Raw genomic sequence first — 26,257 nt, 5'->3', positions numbered from 1 at the left:
TAAGCCTGCTAGCATCACAACCGCAGTAATTAGACGTGGCTTGCATTATGCACACTGACAGAAAACATCTGGTGTGTCTGATTCTCTGGTTTCACACAGAGGTACAGTAACTGTGCTGTATAATATACTACTATAATGTACTACGATCTAACATGCAGTACAATATGATGGAGTACAGCCCAGTAGTCATATTTCTACAGGAATTTCTGTGAATGGCTAAAACATAAATCAATAATGTCAGCAAGATATACATTTATGATGTCTCGGTTTAGCAGAATTATTCTTCAGAGTGTTAACTGCAGATGCTGTTTTACCAGTTTAACAATTATGATTTATGACCAACAAATGCAGCCATAGTAACCATTACCCTAAAATGTAGGTGTTGTCCTGTGTAAAACTAGGGGAATATATGCTGACATGTCTGTTTTTGCTGGCGTGAACACACTGAGGGGTAGTTATACACGTCGTTCCCTTGACAACAACTTTTGGAATGTTGACATACCGCTCAGCCACCTTCGTAAACAGCACCAACTAGTAAAAAGGCCCATCTCTCCCGGCCAACATTTCCCCATAAAACTTGCAGGGCCGAGTGTCCCCGTGAGTGCGTCTGGGGGCCTGGAAAGCACAGGGAATCAAAAGTGCCCCAGTTTGCTTTTCCACTCCAGGGGAAAGAAAAACAGGCATGCTGATCAATTAGTAGGGATGAGAAGAGGCATGCTGCCCGTGCAGCAGCCACAATGGACCCCAAGCTTAACGGCTATGCGTCCACGTGAAAAGGCCTCACACTGTCCGGTCACAGAGCTCACTGTGCAGAGAAGAAGAAAACATCCCTCCACTGTGGCCACTGCCAGCACCACTCCCCCAACACTGGCTTGGCTTAGCACAGCACCGGCCTGCCAAGCAAAACAACAGACCCACTCATGTCCAACCTGAAATAGTACATCATTCCCAAACATCATCGTCAAGGAAAAGATATGCACATCTGTATTTAATGCTGGAGGAGAAGCCCCTACAGGTGAAGTGAATTTACCTCTGAGTCACCAGTCTTGAAGATAAAGGCTTCTTGTAACCTCCCTCTGTAACCAACAGTGCGTGCAATATAACATTTTACATTTCGACTCCATTTAAAAAACATAAACTTTGCTCTATTCCTGCATGCCAAGTCTCCATTTCTGCTCCACAGCAATGACCACAGCTTTGCACTCCTATCCACAACAACCTCTAGAATAGAGCAGGACAAAGCCAGCTTACTGCCATGCAGGCTGGCCTGCTGTGATGAGAATAGTGGACAGAAGGAGATGTATGAAATAGAGAATGTATGGCTAGATATTTACCCGCCCTTTCTGGATAAAGAGCTCAGTGACACATGTCAAACAGCCAAGGCCACTCCACCAAATTTAGCATGGAGAGGAAAAGTTTGGTTTGCATGGTCCCAACACCAAGTGTCATCCTGCAGGAGCTGGCCGTCCTGCACTAGGAGGGATATTTATAAAGCAACCACCCTATCCCAGCACAGGATCAGGCAGCCCATTGAGGCAACCCTCAGGAACCTCAAAGTGCAGCAACTGCAAACCCAGACATGGAGCCTGGTCCTAATGGCCCAGTGACGGGTCATGTCTCGTGAAAAGCAGTTTGGTTTTGGCCCAGTTCATCGCAACAGAGATCCCGTTGTGGTCACTTCTTGATGATATAAACAGATGCTCTGAATCATGACATTGGCCGGCCAGTTCAGATAAAATCCCATGCCTGGCTTACAGGAATCTAGGATGCTTTTGCTTCTTTTGTCATGGTGGTGAGCTAGTAGATACCGAAGCTCAGGAACACAGTGAGTCACACGATGGCATGACAGAACAAAACAATTCTAATAAAATGCATCAATCCAACTTTAGAAAGAGTTTAGTCATAAACGGTTTTACTAAGTTTTTACGGTTCTTTGAATTTGTCTTGGTTCTTATGATGGTCAGCGGTCAGGATAAGCTGGTAGGTTGGGACTGTTGTTTCAGGACAATTCAGCGGGGTGAATGCTTCCTGCAAAAGTCACACCGTCTGATTAAAGGCCACTTTTATTATTCACTACAACACCCTTTATAGCTCTTGATTAAGATGTACTGCAAAGATTTCCTGAAAAACATTCAAGCATGTTGCCAAATGATTATGGTATGGGAAATGTAGGGGAAGTGTCAGGTCAAGGCAGACATTTTTGTCCCAGGGGAAAACTGTGTTACATTCAAGTGTAAAAGGAAAGTGGATGCACTAACCACAGACAAAAACTGAGATGAATCCCACAGACAGTACATGCAAAGTATTATAAAATTCTGTAGAAATTGTCAAAATCCATCAGTGGAGATGAAGTGCACTCAAGACAAAGGCTTATGTGTATGAAAGTCATGAAGTGGAGTATCTATTTTAATCATGCAGTCCTAATCTTTACATATCATCATACATGTGTTGCCTGTGGTGCTGCAGGCAGTTTGGACTTCGTAATCAGGCACAAAGGACATTGCTGTTTTAGAGCACTCAAGGCTTTGCAGAGTGGTGTGATGGCTTAAGTACAGTTTGGGAATGTCAGCAGGCTCCCTGGTGTCCACTCTGCTCCACCCCTACCCCCATTTCTTCCAGCCCCCATCACACAACGACAGGCCTTGTGACACGAGGGAAAAAGCAGCACCAGCCTTCCACAGCCTCTGCCATCACAGCCACTATTGTACACGGGCATTTTCTCAGGATATCCAACACCCTGGAAAATGGGGGATCCTGTTGCGCATCCCACTCTCCTCACTTAGGGAGCCAAAACAAGGGTGGAAAAGCCTTTTAGGAGCTTTTCAGAGAGGCTGATCACCTGATACAGCAGTACTCTGCACCTCTCAGTCAGGACAGAGGCCCTTGTCATGGAGGCTCCACATCTCAGCGTTCACTGGGCTGCTGTGTTCCTGCCAGCCCGAGCAGCATAATGCTCACAGTGCCCAAGGCAGGCCTCTTCCCAGCCATTTCCCCACTGAGCGCTCTGAAAGAACTCTACTCACTAATCACAGTACTGCGGCAGGAGGCTCGTCACCACTTTAAAACCAGAGTAGACATCTTTCGGAGGAAGGGGTCAGCCAAAACCCAAAACTCTCATCCACCAGGCTGGATGATGGTAAACAGTGAGGCCTAACATGCATAGATGGGAGAATAAGAAAATCCAAATCAGCTTTCAGACTAGAAAAAGAAAAAAAAGGGGATAATGTAGTGGACAAAGCAGTAACCAAAAATTTCAAACTGCAGTCCTCTCAAAATTCAAAACGTGGTATTACCCCAAAACTACTGAATGGACAGTTGAACAGGCCAAAAAAGGCCAAGTTGGAGTAGGGGGAGATAGAAGGAATGTAAAGTCTCCCAGAGGACAGAGATTCCAACATAAGAAAAATAAGAGAAAAGGGTGAATTTAAAAATGGTAAGGAAAAAGGGAGAACGGGCGACTCCATAAATACCACAAACATGCGAGGCCATCCCAGACGGACAGCCATGACAGTAGCGAGTTCATTCCTCGGGGCTTACTGAGAGAGATCTGAGCCACAACACAGCTCCTAAAGTGTTTTTTGTAGGCCAACACGGAAGTTTGTTCCACCATGGTTTGCTTGCCACAGCCTCCCTATAACTCCACAGTGGGTTTTAGAATGTGGTTTTGGATTGATGCTGAAAACATCCGCATCAGTATTTACCAGAGGCATACAATAACATCTGTGAGAAATAATACATTGAAAACTACGTATAATGTAATATCAATCAGCTGAAATAAGCATGAATACTTTAACTATTCAGTCTATCAGACCATTAAGCCAAAGGACCTGATGTGACAAACCAACTGTAGTTCAAACTAAGACTGTTATAAGAACCTTTTGTAGCATCATTAAAAAGGAGCACCAGCAATTTAGCATTGCACTTTCATTAAAATGAGGGACTTACAAGAGACTATTGTTCCAAGGAAAAATGAAGCAGCAGGCATCCTCACTTTTAATCCCTTGTATGGGTGACACTCAGAAAAAACAGAATATAACATTCCCCATAATGCAACTCAATAGCTTTCATGAAACCCTCATGTCTTTCAAATTCAAACTCCAAGTTTGTAACACAGGCTTGTTTTTAAAACTGTTTGCACAAGCTGAGCAGCACTCTTTGTGCTCTTTAAACTGCTCCCGTGTAAAATCTGTGGGGTACCACTTTAAGAAGCTCCAAAATTCATAACTGCAAGTTCAAATGGTTAATTTCCCAGAGCTACATATTAAATAACCATCACCTTGACTTAAAGTAATAATCTTGAAGATTTTCATTTAAATAAATGTCCGTTAAGTCACTATCTGTTGCTGAATGAGGTAACACAATGGTGACTGAACCTATGGCCCACTGATAAAAGCTCTTGCATTAGCAGTATTACCAACTGGGTGTCGGTGGCGACATTCCCAGGAAAAATCACGAGCAACGCACAGTTAGTTACATGTTTTCCGATCACCCAGCAGTGGCTGGTCTGCCTGTGAGGGTAGGCGGAGCTAACACAATACTCGCTCTTCAACTCACTTGTGTGTGAAGTGTCTCTGGGAAGTGAGGTCCAAAAACACACCTGCAATCACCGCTTATTGCCTTAAGGTGTGTGTCCATATAGCATTTTCTCTGGCAGTAAAAGCACTTTTTTTGATGAAGCGCTGTGCATGGGTTTTGTTTCTATGACAACATATTACCACTCTAACCGCCATTGTATGATAGACTAGCACCGCCCCTTTGCTTTTTATTATCTATTTGTTATTCTTAGGCTACTATCTATTTGTTTGACATTGTTTTTTCACCATGAGCACCAACCAATATATGATTGGTTGCCTGAAAAGGAGTGACAGTGACGACACCAGTGCCTTTCTTAAAAGTTCAGAGATTTTTAACTAGAAGCACTTGGAGTAGTTGCACAAAAAAGCTGGAGTGCTCTGAAAAAAAACAAAAAACACTGGTTGCAGCACTTTTTCTCTAGGCAGCCGCATGCGGCCGCATAAACTCTCTCCACGCCGGGAACAATTGAAAAAAGATGCTGGCACTCAGAAAAAAAATGTGATATGGACGCTCAGCCACAGGGGCCGCCAAAGAGAACCAAGTGGAGATCTTTGAGACTGTTACTTAAAACTACATACCTTGTTTCAGACATTTTCACTTCAATCTAATTAAAATCATAATACTTTTTTTGCCAAGCAGATTCATGGTACATAAAAGCCAATTCCCCTCCAAGTGTAAGGACTTGACACTAGACCGCTCCATCATCTCCAGTCCAGTTTACTGTCTGCCTGGGGTGTCAGTCGTCCAGGTGAACATCACATATCACACTTGTGTCAGTTGGATCTGCCTTAACAGTGAGCCAGTCACAGAGCTGATTCATGTCTGCACACAGACATCCTACACACCCTCCCTGCCCTAAAACAACATGAAGCAAACAACATGCAGCAAACAACATGCCAACTTAGATATTAGGAGGGACTCTGTATTGTATTCCTGAAAACTTTATTTTGTTGGGACCAGATTTTATGGCAATCATGATTGACGGGAGAATTTTATTTAGATAGATTGGTCAGAACTGCTCAGGAAAAGTAATAATCCGTCCTCAAAAGACCCACTTAGTTATATCATGACTAGACTGGTTCATCTTTCTCCAAGTATAGAGGGGATCTCTGACGTAAGCCAGCAAGTCTCAAAGACTGGACATCACTGTGAGTGACAGTGCATCTGAATCCCATTTAACATCTAAACAGCACAAAGAATCCCAGACCCTCTCAGCCAGCAGCCTCTTGGAAGGAACGCTTGAATGTTTTGAAGTTCAAACCTTTGCATATTTATCTAACTTTATGTGATGTTCACAAGAGCTATAAAAATGGCTGGAATTCCTTGTGCCATTACAAAAGGTCTTGTGTGTTTTTTCCTGCTCTGTCATCTCACATGTTCGGTCTTCAGTGGGACCCATGCTTGAGACGAAGCATGTAGACATAGCTGAAATAGCTCATGATGAACTTTCCCACAACATTTTCTCTCTTTAACTCACTGAAGTCTTTCCAGACGCCTGAGTCCCCCCTGTTGGTTTTGTTGCTGGAATTGTAAATAAGCACAACATAGTTTAGAGGCAGTCTCACGATAACCCCAAGTCTGCATTTTACCACTTTTCCATATTTTACTGCTTACTGAGACTAATGAGACTCCATTCAGACAACTAAAGGTTAAGGCCATTGTTTTGACAGAAAGTAATCTTTTTTCTCCTGGAGCAGTCTCTGAATGAAACAGCTTCAGACTGTTGTTCAGCTTAAGGTCAGATATTTTAAAAGACTGGCCTTTTTAGTTCATACACTCCCCACTATAAAAATGTCAAGCCTTCTCTGTATCCTGCTGTTACTGTGAAGTCCACGTACAGTTCACTGGGGTCCACTAACCTTTGTAGGGCATCTTCTGTGGCACCACAGAGTAACAATTCAAGAGGAAAAGCTAAGCACTGAAATATGTTATTCTTATAGAACTGGGCTATGCAGTCAAAATAAATACATCTCACAGAGTGCTACAGATGAGAGGAAAAAAAAACCTCAGCTGTACTGTCTGAGTGAACTACAGCCTGAAACTGCAGCTACAGATGAAAGACTTTATGAGGGCATAAAACATTTATCTAAACAATCTGCATGTGTTTGTCTGGTGTATTTACATGGGTCCTGAACCAGTACATGTGCCATGATAGCAAGGGAGTCATCCTACTATTATATCATCTAAAATATTAATTAGAAAACCTATTTTTTTACAGCAGTGACAGTACAAAGAGAGGAGCACAACAAACTTTGGCTGGAGGAGACAGTCATTTCATGCTTACTAAAAACCAATGTCCCCAACTAATTCAAGAAATTTCATAGCCAGAATTCAGCTGTTTCTCTTTTACAGGGTGGACAGTTGTTGACATCTGAAAATGTGTTTCAAAAGCAGCAGTTACAAAAGGAACAAAAAAGGGGATTTGGCTAGTTAAAAAAAAAACAAAAAAAAAAACAGAAACCAACCTGTGAAAGTGGTCTAGACAGCCTGTGACTCTTCTCCTCTGGAGACCATGAACGCAGCTGGATACTAGAACATAAGGACAACAGAGTCAGTGACACATATGTGTCAGGTTAGGCAATATGACTCTATATACAGTGAGATATATACAGTTGCCATCATTTATACTGAGGGAGCTGTGCTTTGATGTCCGTGTGTATGTGGACAATATGCAAATTAATGAGCAGGACTGATTGATTGCACTATTGTCTTTTCCATCAACATGATAAATTACCTTTTCAGGTATTACATAAGTATTGTATAGAAACATGCAGAATTTTTATATTGTGATACAAAATTTTGATAACATAATGCAGGATTTTATCCATGTCATCCACCCCTAGTTTGGTTCATACATACAAACAGAAGCAGTTCATACATTTTAACATAAACATGTTCTAGTTCCACAGGTCCAATCTGATGACAGAAAACCTATTTATTTAGAAAAAACACCATAGTTTGAAACAATAACCCACAATTGTAAAAACCTGATGCACCGCACAGTTACTGACAGTATTAGATGGTAAAATAGAGATTATGATGATTGACATGAAAGAACAATAGTTAGAAGAGGCGTTGTAATTATGTAACAAGAATATGGGAATCAGGAAGTGTAGGACATGTCGTAAGTCCAAACAAGGGCAAAAATTTGGGGTTTGAACTGTGACCTACTAAGTTGTCCAGGAGAGCCAACAAACAGCCATGCGTAGAGAAAGCGTGGTGAACGTTCCACATTCTGCCTTTTGTTAAGGTGAATGCAAACTGTGGAATGTGATATCCTGTGCATATCCTTTGTTACTACAGTACAATCCCATGGCTCCACTTTCTGTCTGTTATTTCCATACCTATTGACTCTGGGTCTGTTGTAGAGTCAAGAGAGCACTTGTTGCAACCTTTTGTCAGGATATAAGCCTATTCAAGCCGTGAATGGACAGGTTTCTGAAAAAGACTCAACTGTCCATCTGAAATGTTGACCTCAAAAATGTCTTAAAGGACCAGTGTGTAAACTTCAGGGGGATCTATTGGCCGAAATAATAAAAACACGAGAAAAAACTGAATAAAATATTCATAAGTGTGTTTTGAATAATGTATAATCACCTGAAAATAAGAATCGTTGTGTTTTTGTTACTTTGGAATGAGTCCTTTATATCTACATAGGGAGTGGGTCCTCTTCCACGGAGCCTCCATGTTTCTACAGTAGCCCAGAATGGACAAACCAGTTGGTTTGGTATTCAGTTCAGGTATTCAGTTGGTTGCGATCTGCAATCTCAGCGGTAGATGCTCATGCTGAAAGAATTTTTTACTAATCTGATCTTTCAGGCTGATTGTCCAAACTGCAAATTTTAAGTAACCAGATCCAAGTCCATACAGAATTCCTTTGCTTTCGTTACAACATTGGTAAGAACAGTAACAATGCAGGAATGGACAAGCTGGCAGCGGGTTCAGTAACTGTCTAACAGCTCCCAATGCTACAAACAAGCACATATTTAAGTTCAACTAATGCTTTTTCTGTATTTTTTTGTAATTTCCACACTGTTGTAAAAATTGTAGTACAGGTAATTCTAGTATAGTAATTTTACTGACATTAAAGGAGGAAGTTGGCATCTGCCTCAAAAAACGTTATCACAATCTTTAGCATCAAGTGTGCCAATCAGTGAGACTCTGATTTCTATCAGCTTTGCAATACAATAAAACTCGATCTGCATGCTCTAACATGGAAATGTTATGACAGCAGGTAAGGTGAGCTACCTCTTGTTGGCGGTTGGTGTCAGCGTCTCCCTCTTCCTGTCAGGGCTGGCAGGAGGATCTGGTGAATAAGGTCCAGGGGACAGTGACACAGGGCTGGAAATGGTGTACTCTCTGTAGTTCTGGTTCTCATCTCGACTCACTATTACTGCCTCCTAAAAAACATCACACCAGAGCAAAGTTATTGTCTTAGTATCTGATGAACATAACTAGAGAATGTCTCTATAGACAAGAAAATATTGTATCCTCAAACAGGTCTACAGACAATGTATTCAGTGTCATCATGTACTGTAGGTGGTGGTTTGGGACTTATCATCTCAACAGGGTGCAATTTGTGAAAAAAAAAAAAAAAAAAAAAATCAGAGGGGCGATGTTTTTATTCATGAAAATAAATCCACAGTGAGCCTATATAGATTATGAGGCCTATTGGGCTATTTCTTGTGTGTTACACTAACATTTATAAAATAATTATTAACTTTCATAAGACAATTATGAAACTTGAACTTGACCACAGTATTTATTCATCAAGCAGCACAATATTTCCACTCTTAATGATGTGATGTCAAGTTCATGCCTTGTCCTTTCTTCATCTGGACACATAAGAGATGTGATCATATACAACAAAACAAAAGGTTAAATGCTAACTTAACATGCCAGAATTAAATCCCCCAACGCTCCTTTCAGTACTGTGGATAGCGCCACTCAGCCAGACATGTCAATGCTCTTAATGTTACTCTTCCAAGTCCCTGTTTAATTCAGCTCTATACGCAGCACGCAGCAAACGTCAATATTGAATAGAAAATAATCACAACGGCAATAGCACAACATGCTATCATCATAAAAATAAATAGGCTACAGTAGATGCCTTCTTGTCAGACTAAGAAAACAGTCTGCTTTGACGATAGACTTTTTCTGCTTTCCTGTGGAGGCGTCATCCGCAGGATGTCGTCGCTCCTCTTTTACCCACATTTCTGCAAAATCTCTGAGCAGAGAAGGAGGCAACCCCTGGTCCGTTTACTGATTCATTATGTAGCCTAGACGCAGTGTCATCTCTCCTGACAGTAAAAGTCCACTTCTGATTTTAATGTTGTTTGCACTATTCTCATGCTACAGTGCTTTACTTAGATTTCTTTTTAAAAAAGCCCATTTAAATTTTATATCATCTATGGGTGAAGCAGCATAAATCACTATGAGGAGAATAAATTTCCATCTCCACCAGAGTTAAAAATAACTCAGCAGAGGCAGAGATACATAGACCAGAGGCGGGAAAATCCCTACCACCGCCCCCCCCAGGAAATCACACCCTGCATCTCAATAAAACACAGGAACAAGCACTAAATCACTATAATGTCTTGCATTGAGGACAGTGAAATAATCAGATGTAATAAACAGATGTGTAATGCCTGCATTAGTAGAAATGAAACAGCATACACTATGTAGTCAAAACAACATATTATCCAAATAAAACTTGAGCAATGTGGCTGGGGTACTGTCTTGGACACAAGTGTATATTTATTTGCCAGTAATCAAGACAAACTGTAGACAGATTAAGTTCTGACCTGGAAGCGTCCGGTGAGCTGTTCAGGGGTGCTGATGCCATTTGTCTGTCCAGGGCTGGGAGATCCGTGTCTTAAAAGAAAGAAACCCACAGTCAACACTGATTATATCTGACTTCACTTAACTCAAAATTTAATTTCCCATCTGTACAGAATGTGCAATAAAATCTGATCCATGAGTATTGAACAAATAAAACAAAACAGAAAAAAAACACTGAAGGTAGGTCATGTTAAATAAATAAATATGATAATTAAGACCTGTCTAAATGACATTCTGGACAAGCTGATGTACTCAGTGTATGTAATTTCATGTTCAAGAACCTGTAAGACATGCTGGGTTCTGCTGAACATCTATCAGCATGTTCCCATGAATCTTTTAAACTACATCCACATCACATGCTGAAGTGGCCCAAATCAGATGTTCTTTTAACCTCCAAGTGATTCAGATCTGATTGTGAAGTGTGAACAAACCAAATCAGAATTTTTCATATCAGATCAGATCTGGGCCACTTGCATGTGTGGTCCTAGATCTGATCTCTGGCTACACAACCACTATCAAAATGCTCATATTAGAGTTCATGTGTTTTTTTTTTTTCCCCAATGTCTCACTTCTCTGCACATATCACCTGTCGCCATCACTCAGTGTAAGCACATCATAGCCCAGTAAACATAAATATGAAGGAGAGCAACAACAGTGATAGGGAGAGATGAGGAAGTTTCACATTTGTTGGATATTTATGGAGTAACTTCTATTCAAGCCAAACTGGAAGGAACTTATTGTAATGTTTATGATTTGATGTTATTGTTGTCTTGTATGCATGCGGCTCACATTTCTGTTAAATCTGTGCATGCGTGTCAATTTAGGAGTACTCACACTGGAGTCGGATACATGTCACTTATAAACATGAATGTGAACCATCAATACAAAAAGATTTAATCTGACTAAAAAAAACAAACAAACAAAAAATTGGAATTGAGCATTACGGCCTGTAACATGAACAAAGCCTTAGCAATAACTGCAGAAGAGAAGAAGAGTGCTGCAGACTTTGTCCCCCTTTTGAAAATATTCTCCTGATGGGTCTCCTCTTTCCAACTAGTCATTTTTGCTTTACTTTCTTAAATAAAAAACACATTCTGTAAGCAATACCATCATTGAATTTGGAGGGGAAAATATGGGCAGTATAGGTGCCAATGCAAACACACAGTGCCCCCCTGGCTGCAGGGCCAGAGGCTGACTGGCTCTTGGTTGAGCCCGGGGTAATGAGGCACACAGGAAGGCCTGGATGCCTGTGGTAAATCACCCAGAAACACACCTCTCGTGGCCTGGGCTCCAAATACTGTGTGCAGGAGAGAGATGGCAAGAAGACGGAAACTGATACAGCAGCCGTAAGACATTTCTTCCCGTAGGGGAAATATTAATGTGGCGGGCCTGAAAAACTCATTGCTTTGAATTACGAACTGCAAAGCTGAAAAATGCTCACTTTTTGCTTTAAACTTCCAATTTCTACCATGTACATCAGAACAGCAGAGGAAGTTGTGGTCTTCAGACAGTGAAGTAAAGGTATTTGGGGTCAATGGTCACATCACATCGTTGTCTAGTTTATAACTGATGACCTCTGGCTACAGGTCTCCTTTACAGAAGTAGATGGATGAATTTGCTTTAAGCGAAAATGCTTACTATGAAGTTATACCACAGAGATGTGAAACTGACATAAATCAGCACTTGAAAACGTTGCTGATACAAGCTGTTCATAGCTGTCATCGGGGGGACCTGCAGTTAACCTGCCTGAGGGAGATTCCTCAGACATGTGCATTGTCAGGATACCTGTCCTTTCAAAAAAACTGAAATATTAAAAACCACTAAATTTTCACCAGTTCAGTTCAAGAGGTTTCAAATCCATACAACCATAAAACCCACGATTTGTGTGAAGCTGTGACCAGGATTTTTTTTTTTTTTTTTTTTTTTTTTTTTTTTTATTAAATATAAAGATGTGACACCTGAGGTTTTGCCAAAATGGTACTAGCTTATTTAAGTAATATATTGTTTTTCTACACAGTCAGATTTTTTCACTTGACAAAATAAGCCAAAGTTCATATATTCACCACTGTCAAAACACAAGCAGATGTACAAGAACTCTATATTGGCAAAATATTGACTTATAGCAATACAAGGAATACCCGCACATTAAATTAAAGCTCCTTGTATTGCTATTTAATTGCTATTTGTATCCAGCACTGAGGTTTTGCAACTATTATTACTTATTCTAAAAATAGTGATTTATACCAGGAACTATCTGATCAAAGAATAAGTAAACAAGAATATGAATCTCACATAATTCAAAGCCAACTTCTTGCACATGACAGTTTTCAGTGCTTTGTGCTATGGACACATTTTGGTTGATCAGTTTTTCTCTCATGTTAAAGGGTTTTTTGTGCAGTTTTTTTTCTCAGAATCAAGGGTCCAAGGAGAGAGGGTGTTGTATGTACATATCTTAAAGCCCTCTGTGGTAATTTGTGATAATGACACCCATGAGTTATTGTGATAGCCAACTCCATTAGAGAGAGCAACAGGATCAGAGAGAAATAGCAGTGACAAATTGCTCGGTCAACGTGACATCATCCACGAGGCCTCAGTGAACAATGAAGTCCAAACAAAAAGCTGCAAACAAAGCCTGACTAAAAAGCTTTAAGGGTCAAAGAGAAGACAGTGATGCTGTGGTTGCTTTGTTTCTATAAAAATACACCAAGTTAGGAAGGTCTGTTGTGAATGTGTTGTTGGATGCATCAACAATAAAGCAGAGCTTCTCTACACAGCAGCAGACAAGCCTAAAAACAACAACTCTTATATTCTGAGGACAGGCTGATGCCAGCTTCTTCCAGTTGGCGACACCAGCTGTGTTTTGACGGCCGGTACCCGCATCACTGCTGGTTTGATGAGGATAATCTGCCAATCAGACCTTGAGCTGGAAAAGAGGAGTGCTCTCAACTAAGCAAAGAACAAATTAAACACTACAGATTTGTGCTACTAAATTACAGTCCTCTTGGGTTGTATGATATAATTTAAAGCTTAAAGAGTTGCATTAAGATAAAAGTTTGTGGGGGTACAAACAGTGAGGGGCTTGGAGCTGAAAACCATCGACAGCTAACAGAGTGGGATTAAAGGCATGGCAGAGCTACAGTGGCATTGTCCTGGGCAAGCACGGAGTAACGGTGTTGTTTCTGGCTTGGTGGGAGACATGAGGTCAGCAGGCAAAAATTCACTCACATGGACGTGGGACATCCAAGGAGGAAGTATGGGAAAGCACACATGTGGGAGTGTGTGTTTCTGTGCGCAATAAGGGAGGAGAACTAAGAAAGACAGTGACAGGGTGGCAACAGTGACAAGAAATGAGAATTTAGGGAGGACCTTTAATCAAAATGCCAGCCAAGAGCAGTCCTAGCGCAAAGGAAGCCAAATCCCTGTCATCCAAACAAAGTCTTGGCATATCTCAAAACAGGGTTTATTGAGAAGGACAAGGGAGGAGAACAGCGTGGCTCTCATACATGCTGGCATTTCCCCTGATTACGATCACTTGTTTTGTTTGTACAGTGCTTGCCTGAAGTTAAAAACAGTGTGAAGAAGATAGAAACTGTGGTCTTGGCACAAACACAGAAAATCAGGGATGATTCAAATATTCATATGGTGCATCAAGCTGCAAAAATTTGTACACCACACAATTAAATTTCACGGTAGCAGGTGTTAATCAACATCTGCAGTATGTTTGTTTCTACAGCAGATGTTTGTTGGTGTACCTCTCCACCACCAGCTGCAGATGGGTCTTGGAATTCTTGATCTTGTTCTGAGCCTCCACGTTCAACATGTCGGCCGTGTTTTCCCCGTTGATCTCCAAGATAATGTCGCCGGGTTGCAGGTCTGCCTGCTCTGCCTTGCTGCCCCCGTTGACCTGTTGAACAGAAGAATGAGCTCCAGTTAGATCCTACTGGCCCCAGGACCCGCTTGAACAGAACCCTTTATGGATGCTATCCATCTGGCAAGCAAAGACAACTCTATATCTCTGGCTGACAATTAGTCATTGACTGATATTCAGCATTGACAAATGAGTAAAAGAGAAAAGGTGTTGACATGTTGCTCACATACTTTTAGCCGCGCTCTTAATCCAACTGTTTCTGTCTCTGAAACATAACACTAGTAGTAAATACCAACAGATACCACAGCCTTTTACACACATGGAACGAGGCAGTGCCGGTCAACAGTGGACAGATTCATGACACCCTTGGGGAGAAGTCATTAGTGTGACACTACTTGATGGTTTGACTGGGCCTGACCTTTGCAACCAGCCTCACTGCATGTCAAAGCCAATGCTATACCGCCACATCAGAGGGAATTCCACACTAATGGGCCAAAACATATCGTCCACTGCTCTCAGCTTGGTTCCTGTGTCCCATGCATACACACCCAAACACACAGACAAAGGCCAGAATGAACATTATTATATTAAACATTAAAAAATAGCTTGACATCTGCCACAAACGGCGCTCGGCTCACAATTAAAAACAGAGAGACACAATAAAGAAAAGAATGCGAAAAGCCAATCACAGAGGATCAAAGTCTCCTTCCATCTCTATAAGAAAAATGTCTTGATGCAAAGAAAATGCCAGTCAACAGGCTGTTTGTCAGTTTAGCCAAGCAAGAGGGCAGAGGTGCCATGTCTGTGGGCCCACTCGAGAGGCAATTAAGCGTTGCTGTGGTGACCCACAATAGTGCGTGCCTTTTCTGATTAGGACACGCCTGGTTTCACATAAACTAAGCGCAGTTGGGGGCTCTCTTCTAGGGTCTTTGCCCAAGCGAAACAGGGGCAAGCTATCTTTCAGGCCAACGTAAATAAAAAGAGGGCATCCATGTCGTTTCTGTGCCAAGCGCCAACCACTTCAGACGGTCCAGCCCCATGGCTGCTTCACTGCGGGTGGGGGAGATGGTGGTGGGGTGAGACAAGCCGTTCGGGCTTCGCAAACCAATTTCAGTGATGCAGTTTCTCTCTCAGCAGGAATCCCTGTCGCTTCACAGAACCCGTTTGATATTTGAGACAAGCAAACATGCTGGTGTTGTTTACTATATGGCAGGAATGAAATCAGACCTAAAGCCCATTATTCATGAGGAGACCTGTTTTTCCAACATAACGTGTCAAGAGGGGGCAAACAATAAATGCTTTTGAAGTTGAAGGAGCTTGAAACTCAGGCTGTTTAAAGCATTGGTACCCTGCCATGGTTTTACCATAATTTATCCTTTATGTCTTAAAGACTACAGGGGAAATGCAGGCTGAGGTGGTGATGTGGGACCAGGATGTGCAGTTGGCAGAGCTGGGTGTCTGTGGCATGTAGAAGTTCGTCTTAGCAGGGTTTCCTGGTGGTGTTTATTGTCTGCCGTCTGCTTACAGTGCCAGTGTTTCCGCTTCTTCATTTCCACACCCCCCAGCAACATTTTTCTTAACACCGACTTAAAAAAAAAGATCTGCAAAAACAGCATGCATGTGCTGAAGTAAGAATGTACTGATGCACGTGGTAATGCACGTATGTTAACACACTTTGTAACAAACACCCACACTCAAACACATTCAATGTTGTACTCTGGGACCAGGAACACCTCACCTCCCACCTCAACTTCCACTGTAACTGTAATCAGTGGTTTCCTTCTAATGTAATCTACGTCCACTCCATTATAATGGCTTCAGTAGTCAAGGAAATAGGTACGCAGCAGCCCACGGACACAAACAAAGACAAGAAAAGAAACATAGTAAGGAGGAAGTTGACTTTGCATGACATGCCATTACAGACAGTGTTCTGACAAAAACAGAGGATATGGTTTGATAAGGTGTGACGAGGTTCAGCAGCAGGGTGACTGTTGACGAGTACCTTCGATACAGTTATGGCCTTCTTGAAGTCCCTTCCACCAAATATTCTGAAGCCCCATGGTGAAGGACCAATCAGATTCACTGTCAGCGCCATTGAAAGATCAGGTCAGCACACACTCGTCAAAACCCTGAAAAAAATACAAAGAGATACAGTTAACATGAGATAGAAAGTGCACAATGTGTGGGACACAAACATGTGCGTGGCTGAATGTTTCCATCAGCCTCACATGTTTCTACTAGCCTGACTTAATATTAGATCAACAGGTGAAGACAGTAAACATTTGCATAAGCTGCCTTTCATCTCCAGCAACACTTCACTTCCACTGGCCTAAGTCCCCTTGACATGGCTTGTGTAACCACATCAAATAGGAATGGGAAGAATCTGAAACCAAAGACACATGACTAACATTGCTAAAGTGCCTGCAAAGCCAAAGAGTTTCATTAAATCCAAATGGTCTTCTGAGACAAGGAAAATAAACGCAAACAAGAAGTCGTGCAAGGACCTGAGCGTTTCATTGTGATTAACTGTGACCACTGTGTATAACGTATACTGTGGTGTAGTATGATATATGACATGTAGTATGGTAGCCATTTTGAGATAAGATAAGAGGGGCTTATGTAAATAAATTTGCCTTGCAGTTCAGTTGATGTGTTTAATAATTTGTAGTTTCTCAGTGGATATGTTGTATTTGCATGATTCAGGTTTTCATGACAGATTTTGCTTCCCACAAAGTCTGTTGTGAATTTCCACATCTAATACTGTAAATCTAAAAGTTGAAAATTGAATCACTGTAGACACCATTGTATAGTGAAACCATGTGAGGAGTTCTGATCTCATGTCGACATATTTTTCTAGAATAGCATTAATGCAATATTGAGGAAGAACAAATCATATTTTAACATCATCCAAGAACCGTTTTACTAACTTATATTTTTTCCATATGGCACAAACCCCTCCGTCTGAACAATATTTCACGATTGACAGTCAAGCATCGACTATCATGTTGTTTATTTTTATCTGTCATCAATCTGGACAGCTACACGAGAGGACAGACGGGTAACAGATACACCAGATGCAGATGTTTAATTACTGGTGAGGATTGAGTTTTCAAAATATTATACGTTGCAAAATTGTAATTGGTCGTGACAGCGTGCTACTGTCTGTCTTCTCCTGCAGCCTGGGAAACCTTTTGCATGAGCTCATCCAAGTAGACGTACAAAAATGAATCCATACAAGCAAATTCTCTGTGCTAATAGCAAGGATATCTCAGTTGGCATGGCAGTGATTATTGGCTATTGCTAGACTTAAACTGCCTAATGGCCGTTCCATCCAATAAATCACTCAGTGTCAAATTCTACCTTGAGTTATCAGTATCTACACTGCTGACATAAACAATATGACAAGCATGATAGTGTCACATCAGCAATGTACTAAAGGGTAAGCAAAAGATGACACTGACATTGGTAATAAAAAACCTTCTCAATGTATTCTCAATATACCTATTACTGTTTTGGTGTGTGATGGTGGTAAAAACACTCCCATTGAAAATCCAGGCCAAGGTAATCAACCAACTTCATTTTTAGACAATTAAAATGTATCTTTTACAACAAAATAACAAAAAATAGAGCTTCATGGTGATGTTTTTTCAGGTTTGTCAAGTTTACTCTAGTTGTGGATGAAGCTGTATGCAGTTGCACGACCGCCTGTGGAGACAGTGTTCTGTGGTGTACAGTGATGATGGGATGAGCTCTTGCAGGTTCATAAACACATCAACACCTGCAATATGCAAACACACACACACAAATTATATCACTGAAACTCATCTCTCTTACAAAATGAGCATTTATTTCAGTGTAACAAGTAATAAACAGGTGCACAAGTAGACAATGACATAAGCTATTTTAAGTATAGACTGTGTTAAAAAAAAGTCTACACCCTAACAATTTTGACTCGTCTGTTGCTTAACTCAAACAAAGCTCAGTCTTGCATCAACCCTTGAAAGTAAATGTGGAACTTAGACATCACAAGTTGACTGTTCCTTTCCACAGAACCACACAATGCCATGCTGGGTTTGTTTTTCAAATCACCAAGACAAACTGCTTTTCAATGTGGATGTTTCGGCATTATATTCATTATTATCACATTAATCATTGCTGTTATTGCTTCAGAGAAAAGAAAAGTCAAGCATGTGTCTTTAGTTGTCAAGTAATTACAGCTTTATCATGGCTTTTGCACCTCTGAATACATACTGGAACTAGGCTATATCACTTAATGATGGGTTAATGTCCAATTATCTAAGCATAAAGTTTACTATCATACTTGAAAGTTCAGGTTGATCCAAAGTATCAAACACACTGTGATAAACATTGTGGTCAACCATGTGGAATCTAAATTACGATCTTACTCAACATCTCCATGAAATAAAAGCCTGTCAATGATTACAAACATTGCATAATACAGTTAGCAAAGCTTCTGAAAATGAGGAGTGAGCAAGGAAAACTTCTGGAAATCATCAACAGCCCCAAGTAAAGTGGATCTAGGACATCAGCCACGCTATTCCCCTAAATCCCTCCAAAAACGGGCCCATTTCATCGTCTGCACATTCCACAAGTGTTTGGGACAAGCAGTGCAGACCCAGTTACTCATTAATAGTCTGGGCCAATTAGCAGGGTTACTGGGCTCACCATCATTAGGGTATCTTAATTGCTGTGGCCTTCAGAAATAAGTGAAGTTGTGATAATGACAGGGAGCAGCTGCCCCAAGTTTCCCAGCCTCTGGGGGTGGCAATTAGTTCCATGAACTTCAGCACCTTCTCATATAGAGTAGCTGTAATCAACCAAGCACACTGCTAATTCTCTGTGTCCGTCTGCTGCTAGCATCATAAAAAAAACGCTAGTGACGGATAAAGTCAAAGTGAAAGGATGGTGAAAGTATGCGGCAAAGCTAACAAACAGCGGTTGAGAAAAAACAAACACATAGTAGTGGAGAGGATAAGTGGCACACTCATGGCTCTGCTTAATTGGCCACTGACGAGGTTTTAAGACTGAACTGCTCTGCCGCTCACATAAAACAAAGTGCTGAGCACAGTTTGATGAAACCTCTCCATCGCACAAAAGTACCACTGGGCAGTTGCCAATGCACATAAAAGGTGAATTCTGTTCTGGTGACATCTCGCTGCTTCTGCTGCAACAACAATTCAACACAGGCAAACAATGGGAAGAATTCTAGTCATGAAGTCATTTTTATGGCTCGCGGTTCAGCATCCACTGCCCAACAGGAGGTCAGCACAAGGAGAATGCAAACGGGTGCTGTAGGTATAAAGAAATACTCTCACTTCCAACTGACACAATGGACAGGTTTATGACATACCTGCATACCAACATACAGTGAGGTGTCAAGTTTGACAGACTACTACTTCAACTTCAGTTTATGTAAAGTGTACAGAGACTTTCTGGGTGATGTGCACTTTCAATAAGAACGATAACAGAAAGAAGAAAAAAGAGGCAGAAAAGTACTAGAGGCAGTATCCAAATTTCTTGGACAGATTTCTTCATTGGCTCGTACATTCAGTGGTTGGTTTATTATTAGGTACAACTAGACAAAAACAATACTGTCTAACATAACAGCAATGCAATAAATCCTATATTCAGTATCTGTTGAAACTGTTTTTAAGAGGTGTTAATTCAACTTTATGGGGATTTTGGAGACTGCAGTTTATGGTGCTGTTGAATTGTACTGCTGAATGTGTTTTTAATATTTTGCAGAACTTAAAACAATCAATTAATCAATCAACATAAATATTTTGATGAATCGATTAATTGTTGAAGTCATTTGTCAAGCAAAAATGCCATATATCTTTAGATACAACTTCTAAATGGTAAGGATTTACAATATTATGTGATAATACACTAAATACCTTTAGGTTTTGGAGTGTTGGTCAAATAAAACAAGCAATTTATCATCATCACCTTGGACTTTAGGAAAATGTGACGGGCATTTTTCACATTTTTCTGACCTTATATAGACTTAGCACTGAGTCAAGAAAATTAACAGATTGTTATTTGCAGTCTCTTTTTAAGTGAGAGTTGACTAAATATCAACACCACTCACTATTTGTGACTGTCCTTCCAGCATCTAGCAAGTCTTTTAGCCAGGTGAGCGCTGGAAACTTGAGCTCTAAAGACTTTACCCCCCAGGTTTCCTCCACCAAGGAACATGAGCAGAGGTTCACCCTGCCTTTAACAGCTGCTAAACATACAAAGATTTCATTACTCGCCAATGAATAGCTTTAGTGGTACATGATGGACTAGACCACATACAGTGCATACAGTATTAAACACAATTTGAGGTGGCAGGATTGATGAGTTGTGAGATGTCCAAATAGATAAATAAGACTATAATGAGTTCAGACAGGCTGTATTTCAGTTTCCACAGGGACACTCTCATTCTCTGAGGGAAGGCCAAGCCTGTCGTGTATATACTCTATATGTTGAAGGCCTTTTTCCCTACAGGCAAAAGAGATGGTGGAGGTATAGAGGAGAAAAACAGGCCTTTCCAACTGTTGGATTCAAGAGTGGAGGGTTTCATTTACAAAATGTTTTTTATTAACTACACTGATTTATAACTGTCTTTCCATATTTTCGTGAAGCAAAAAACAGTTATGACTGCTATATTATTGGTATTTAATGCTACTCTTTGACATATTTAATGAAGTTAAAACAGTCTGTCCATTATTTGTTTGAGACACTTACTGTAAGGCACAGCTTATAGTCGACCTGATAAAAGGTTCTCTATCACACGCTTAAATATTCATATTGAGTTTGCTGTAGATGGTTTGAGAGTAACTGTACTATCTTTATTTGTTTTTGACAAGAAATGAGTGAAGATACGTGCTACAAGCCTCAATATAACTCCCTGGTGGTCATGGGCGGTGAACCTGGGTGTCATTTAGGCTGACGCTTGTAGACACACAATAACACCCAACTGACGTGAGGGCTCCAATTTAGCATGTTTACCGTAACATGTAGTTATAGGTAGTTTAGGCTGAATGAGTGAAACTTGCTAGCACAAGCCTGAAACTGTGTGAGAGTAATTTTGAAATGTGTGGCAAAAATAAGAATGACTCACTCCTGATGAGTCATTAACTTTGATCTGCATGTCACTACAACACAGTTAAGGCAACCAGTAGTGCTGTAAATGGTTGTAGTATTTAATACTGATGGTTTAATATTTAATACTGAAAAACAAGAGTCTACAGCCACGCTGGTGGATCAGTTAGGCAACTGTTAGGAACAGCTGTGTTTTGAGTGTAACTAAGGTTGATGGGAATGTTGTTAGTTTTTAGTATTTAGTAACAGAAATTTTGATCTGATGGTAGTGCTAGACAAAAAGTTACAGGATCACCAAACTGCTTATAATTCATCCAGTGAGGAACATGAATGTGTGAACCAAATGTCATGGCAATCCATCCAATAATTGTTAAGACATTTCACTTAAAACCAAACAAATGTCAGCCTCATGGTGGTACCAGAGGAAAGGTTGGGGGATCACCAAGGTTCTTTTTCTCAGCACCATAGAAATATGTATGAAACTTCGTGGTAATCTATCCAGTAGTTGTCAAGACGTGTCACTAAAACCTGCATCAAAATGCCATCCCGACAGCCACAAGCATGGCTAAAAAGTATTAGACAAAAAGAATGAATAAATGAGGGAAATGGCCAACCAATAAATAAGAAACATTGCATTTAACAAAGCTAAACCTAAGAATTAACACCTCATTTATCCCAAGGAATGAAACACTTGGAAAAACAAGTTTTTATCTGGTGTTGTGGAAATCAAATATTCACAAAGACTGAATGGCATTAGATAAACTATGCAGATAGCTGACTAAACCTTTGTATATTTAAAATGTCTGGCAACCAAACGTGGCCACCTACATCAACTCTTCACCTCTTTTCCTGAATCACTACAGTGCTTAGCTGACTATTTTTCCTTCTCCTTGAACTCTGGGCCAAAATCCACTGGATAAAAATGAACAAGCGCTGGCTCCCTACAGTACATGCTAATACTGAAAGAATGGCTGATGAACATAGCAGACACAAATACATTCGACTGAAAGGTCTGGCTGAGCTGTGATGTGAAGGAACATTCACTCAGATGAACCACCGTGGCTGCGGGGGAATATTCCTGGAATGAATCACACTTGTCAAGGCTCTCGCTGGTGGCCATACACCAGTGTGAACTTTCCATACCCTGCGTCAGTGATACTGCTGTTGACTCTACCCGCTGTGTCATGCAGTACACTGACAGGTTGGCACCTACCTGGGCGCGCACACACACACACACACACCCACTGAATAAAAAGGGAGAAGAATGTAATGGCAAGCCTCTCCCTGGACTTGAGTAGAGTCAATTAACATTCTGTTCATTCTCCAAATCACACCCATTTGGTCAGATATAGCTACAGTCACCAGGGAGATGAGAAAATAAATAGTAACACATGATGTCAAAAGGGGTGTTGGTTGATGAGTTTCTGTATCGGTACATATGGCTGCTATCGCAAATAGCTCATGTGTCATCAAAATAATCGTGGACTGAGCCATACCTGTCATTTTTGTGGGTTACTCCCTTTACAGTAAGAAAAGGGAGTACAATAAGTGTGCAGGCTCCTGTTGGATAACATCATTTTTAAAATGTTTCAATACCACAGTACAATAAGACAATTTCCATTATCACTTTGCAGCTGCAGCTCTGCACTGTTGAAATATGGTTTGTAACAAGACAAGGACACTGGCTCCACTTATCTCCCACTGCATCATCATCTGGAGATCATGTTACTGCTCTTCACACTGAACGGATTCCACACTCTGCTACTCAGCAATCAGGCCAGTTCACCACATCCTCTGCATGCACCATTAGGCCCTCCTCACAAAATACCAATACACCAACCGCCACTTTGTTCATTACATGCACCCTCTTGAAATATCCTGCCACAACGGTGCAGATAAGCCCTGTTCTGAATCTCATCTGCGAGAAAATGCTTTTTGACACTTTGGAAACATCCTTTGCCTCACAGATTCTGCTGTTTAGAGGAAATGTGATTCAATATGCAAGATGACACAGTCAGAACAATCAAACAAACTCAACTAAGACTGAAACCAAAGGAAAAAAAAAAACCTCAAACCTTTCAGACTTAGCACTGACTTCCTGCACAGTCGTACTTGTGCCTCAGAGAAAAGCTGCAGAATGCTGAACTAAATAAAAAAAAACATAGCAGTATTTAGCACCTCATTTGCTTCAGTTCAATCCAATTGTAACAAACATAAAAATCTTTTCCTGAGTTAGAAGGTTACGAGTTGTTTTCTTGAAAAGCCACTGCTGTGCTCTATCCAAAATTACAGTGGTCTGTTTTTGGCTCCTGGGTGCCTTTAGCTCTATCCTGTCTTTGTGAAAAAAAAAAAGCATAACTCATCAGGAAACAAACATTATATAAAGGGAGAGGAGGGTAGGTAGAGCGCTCACATGAAAGGCAGCCGGGCACAATCACAATGGAGAATGTACACAAACAGCAGGCGGTGGGGTTGGGAACGTGAGGTTTCTCTGGGACTGTTCTGGATTATACATGAACTCTGAGAAACACCTTAAGTAGTTTGCCACCTGCTGAGCTATGAAGCCAGAGCTATTTATTTCAAAACATTCGGCAGGTCTGAATAAGTAAACTGGAGGAACAGCCACGTCTAGTCACCTTTAAAGGAATGAGAAATACAGTGCCTAAGACCTGGCCTGAACTTGAACGACTTTGGACCTGCTAATGCAGAGTCATTATCCTTAACAGGAGGAGTGAGAAGATAACAGCTTCACCACAGCTGGACTAATGTGACATATATACTGACTTTCAAGTTTCCTGAAGTTGCACCTGGTCCACCCCCTCCACAAATCACACTGACTGCTTAATGTGCACAAATTCTCCTCAATGTAGATGCACTGAAGAGGTGGGAAGGTCTACAGTAGGTGCTGGAAACCTGCACTCTGAGTGGGCTTTAAGTGCCTTCTGGTGAGACGTTTACTTAAATTGACTTCCAATTACCACTTATATCATGCATCAATAGCCAGAACAGCTCATACAAGGATACTAACTGCACACTATAACTGCACACATACCTGACATCAATCATAATTTAGCAACGCTTCACTGCATTCTTTGAGGTTCCCACACTTTTTATGAAGTCTCTCAGGGTGAAAAACAACAATAAACCTACAGTAAATCATACATGCTGCCACAGAAATATCAACACAACACATAAAAACAGAAATATGATATGTAAGGAGAGGATGATGCCATTAGAGTCCAAAAAATAGTGCAAATTGTGCTCTCAGTCAGCACCCCCAACAAATAAATATTTAGCCAACCAGAGTTTGATTAATTGAGGTGCCTACAGGAATCACACAAATCATTTTTTCTTAATTGGGTTAACTGCTTTATGGACGCTCTTTTATCATCACAATGTTTACTTACCAATATAAGTACTGTGGTGTCAGGGCTGAGTGTTGCCTTCTCCACCTGTTAAATATCCGCGCACTCCTCGATAAAAACGCACAAGTAGTTCACCTCAGCCTGAAGCAGACTGGCTCCAAGATGAGAACAAAACTAAGCAGAAAGCAGTTTCCTCCGTCAGTGTTACAGCGGCGAGGCAGCGATGGAGCTTCTGTGGTCCCCTGGCTCTTGTTTTCTCTGTTGTTTCACGCGTGAAGATGGCACGCAGGAACACCACCTGTGGCTGCGCGCGCAGTGGGATCACTGGGATGAGCTCGCGGTGCCATGTGCCGTCACCAAAATAAATGGTTTGACACAGGCAGCAACCCGGGGCGTGTCGCATCAGAAGGGAGGGAGGAGAGGGGGAGGAGAGGTGAGGAGAGGAGGGGGTGGACGGCGCCGCAGTGATAATTGAGCCATTTATCCACAAAAAATGCTGCGGCTGCGTTTTGTGTCCGAGCGCCACCTGCTGACGGAGCAGAGCAACGCCAATTAGGTATAACTAGTGACGTAGTTTACCTTTATGTCCTTTTAACTTGTTACTTAATTGCATTCACGTGGCATCACAGGTGTAATTGTGTGGTTTGATGAGATGGCATGTATTAAAAACCGCTGTGGGCGGGAACAAAACTGTCTTTCTTTTTGTAGCAGCTGAAGCACAAACGGAAAGGGGACCAAAACATGTACTGTTCATAAAACTAGGTCTTTAAAGGATACGTTCACAATTTTCCTTTATGTCCTTGAACAATAATCAGGTGACCAAATAACCATTGACATATGTTTTTCTTGCTGCAGTCCTCCTTCTGTACGAAAATGTATTTTAAAAAGTTTATTTGAAGCTAATATGAAGCTTCAGCCATCCAAATGAGTCAAATCAAGTCAATATATTTGAAAGTTACTGTCTTTTTGAAAAATATAATGTATTTGACTGAATTAGACAGCTGAAGCTATATTATTTTAAGATAAACTTTTAAATACATTTTTGCTCATAACGAGGACTGTGGATTATGTCCCCCATCACTTACATTGTAAGCCTGTTTGGAGATTTTATAATGACCAGTATAAACAGGAGGAATGGTTAAAAGAAGCAAACCTGTTTCAATGTTCATATGGGCATCTGAATATTGTTTTAAGTTAGACTTGAAAAATTGTGAACCTGTCCTTTAATCTCATGTATCCTCTTGTTTTATTACGTTTTTTAATTAAATTATTATCTTGAACAAATATTTTACATATTTTATATATTCTATATTCTATATTATATATTAAGTCACATGAAAGACTCACTGTAATGTCTTACAATGAACCTGACAATTCACAATTTAAAAATTATTTCTAATGTAGCTATATCTTATGAGATTACCATTTTTCATTTCTGATAATTTTTTTCCCATTGGAGTATTTTAAAACTGTAGCGTTACCTCTGTGTGTGTGTGTG

General features: G+C 40.8%; 1 protein-coding gene across 5 annotated transcripts in view; it reads right to left on the bottom strand.

The window, feature by feature from the left end:
* The window catches only part of pdlim2 (PDZ and LIM domain 2 (mystique)), a 38,932-nt gene extending 13,752 nt beyond the window's left edge, over window positions 1-25,180 (bottom strand). For all 5 annotated transcript variants that reach the window (XR_010930973.1, XR_010930976.1, XR_010930974.1 and 2 more), the window contains exons 1-6: window positions 24,802-25,180; window positions 16,287-16,413; window positions 14,169-14,320; window positions 10,380-10,449; window positions 8,824-8,975; window positions 7,041-7,104 (exon numbers count right to left, since the gene is read on the bottom strand). Coding sequence is in view for 1 of the 5 variants with exons in the window: in XM_067606448.1 (XP_067462549.1) it covers window positions 7,041-7,104; window positions 8,824-8,975; window positions 10,380-10,449; window positions 14,169-14,320; window positions 16,287-16,379 (531 nt within the window). In the remaining 4 variants the exon portion in view is untranslated. The remainder of the gene's footprint in view (window positions 1-7,040; window positions 7,105-8,823; window positions 8,976-10,379; window positions 10,450-14,168; window positions 14,321-16,286; window positions 16,414-24,801) is intronic.
* Window positions 25,181-26,257: the final 1,077 nt, after the last annotated feature.

This window comes from Thunnus thynnus, chromosome 2, assembly GCF_963924715.1.
Source record: "Thunnus thynnus chromosome 2, fThuThy2.1, whole genome shotgun sequence".
Taxonomy (NCBI): domain Eukaryota; kingdom Metazoa; phylum Chordata; class Actinopteri; order Scombriformes; family Scombridae; genus Thunnus; species Thunnus thynnus.
Note: the sequence above shows the minus strand (reverse complement) of the source record. Positions and strands in the feature narration are given on the sequence as shown.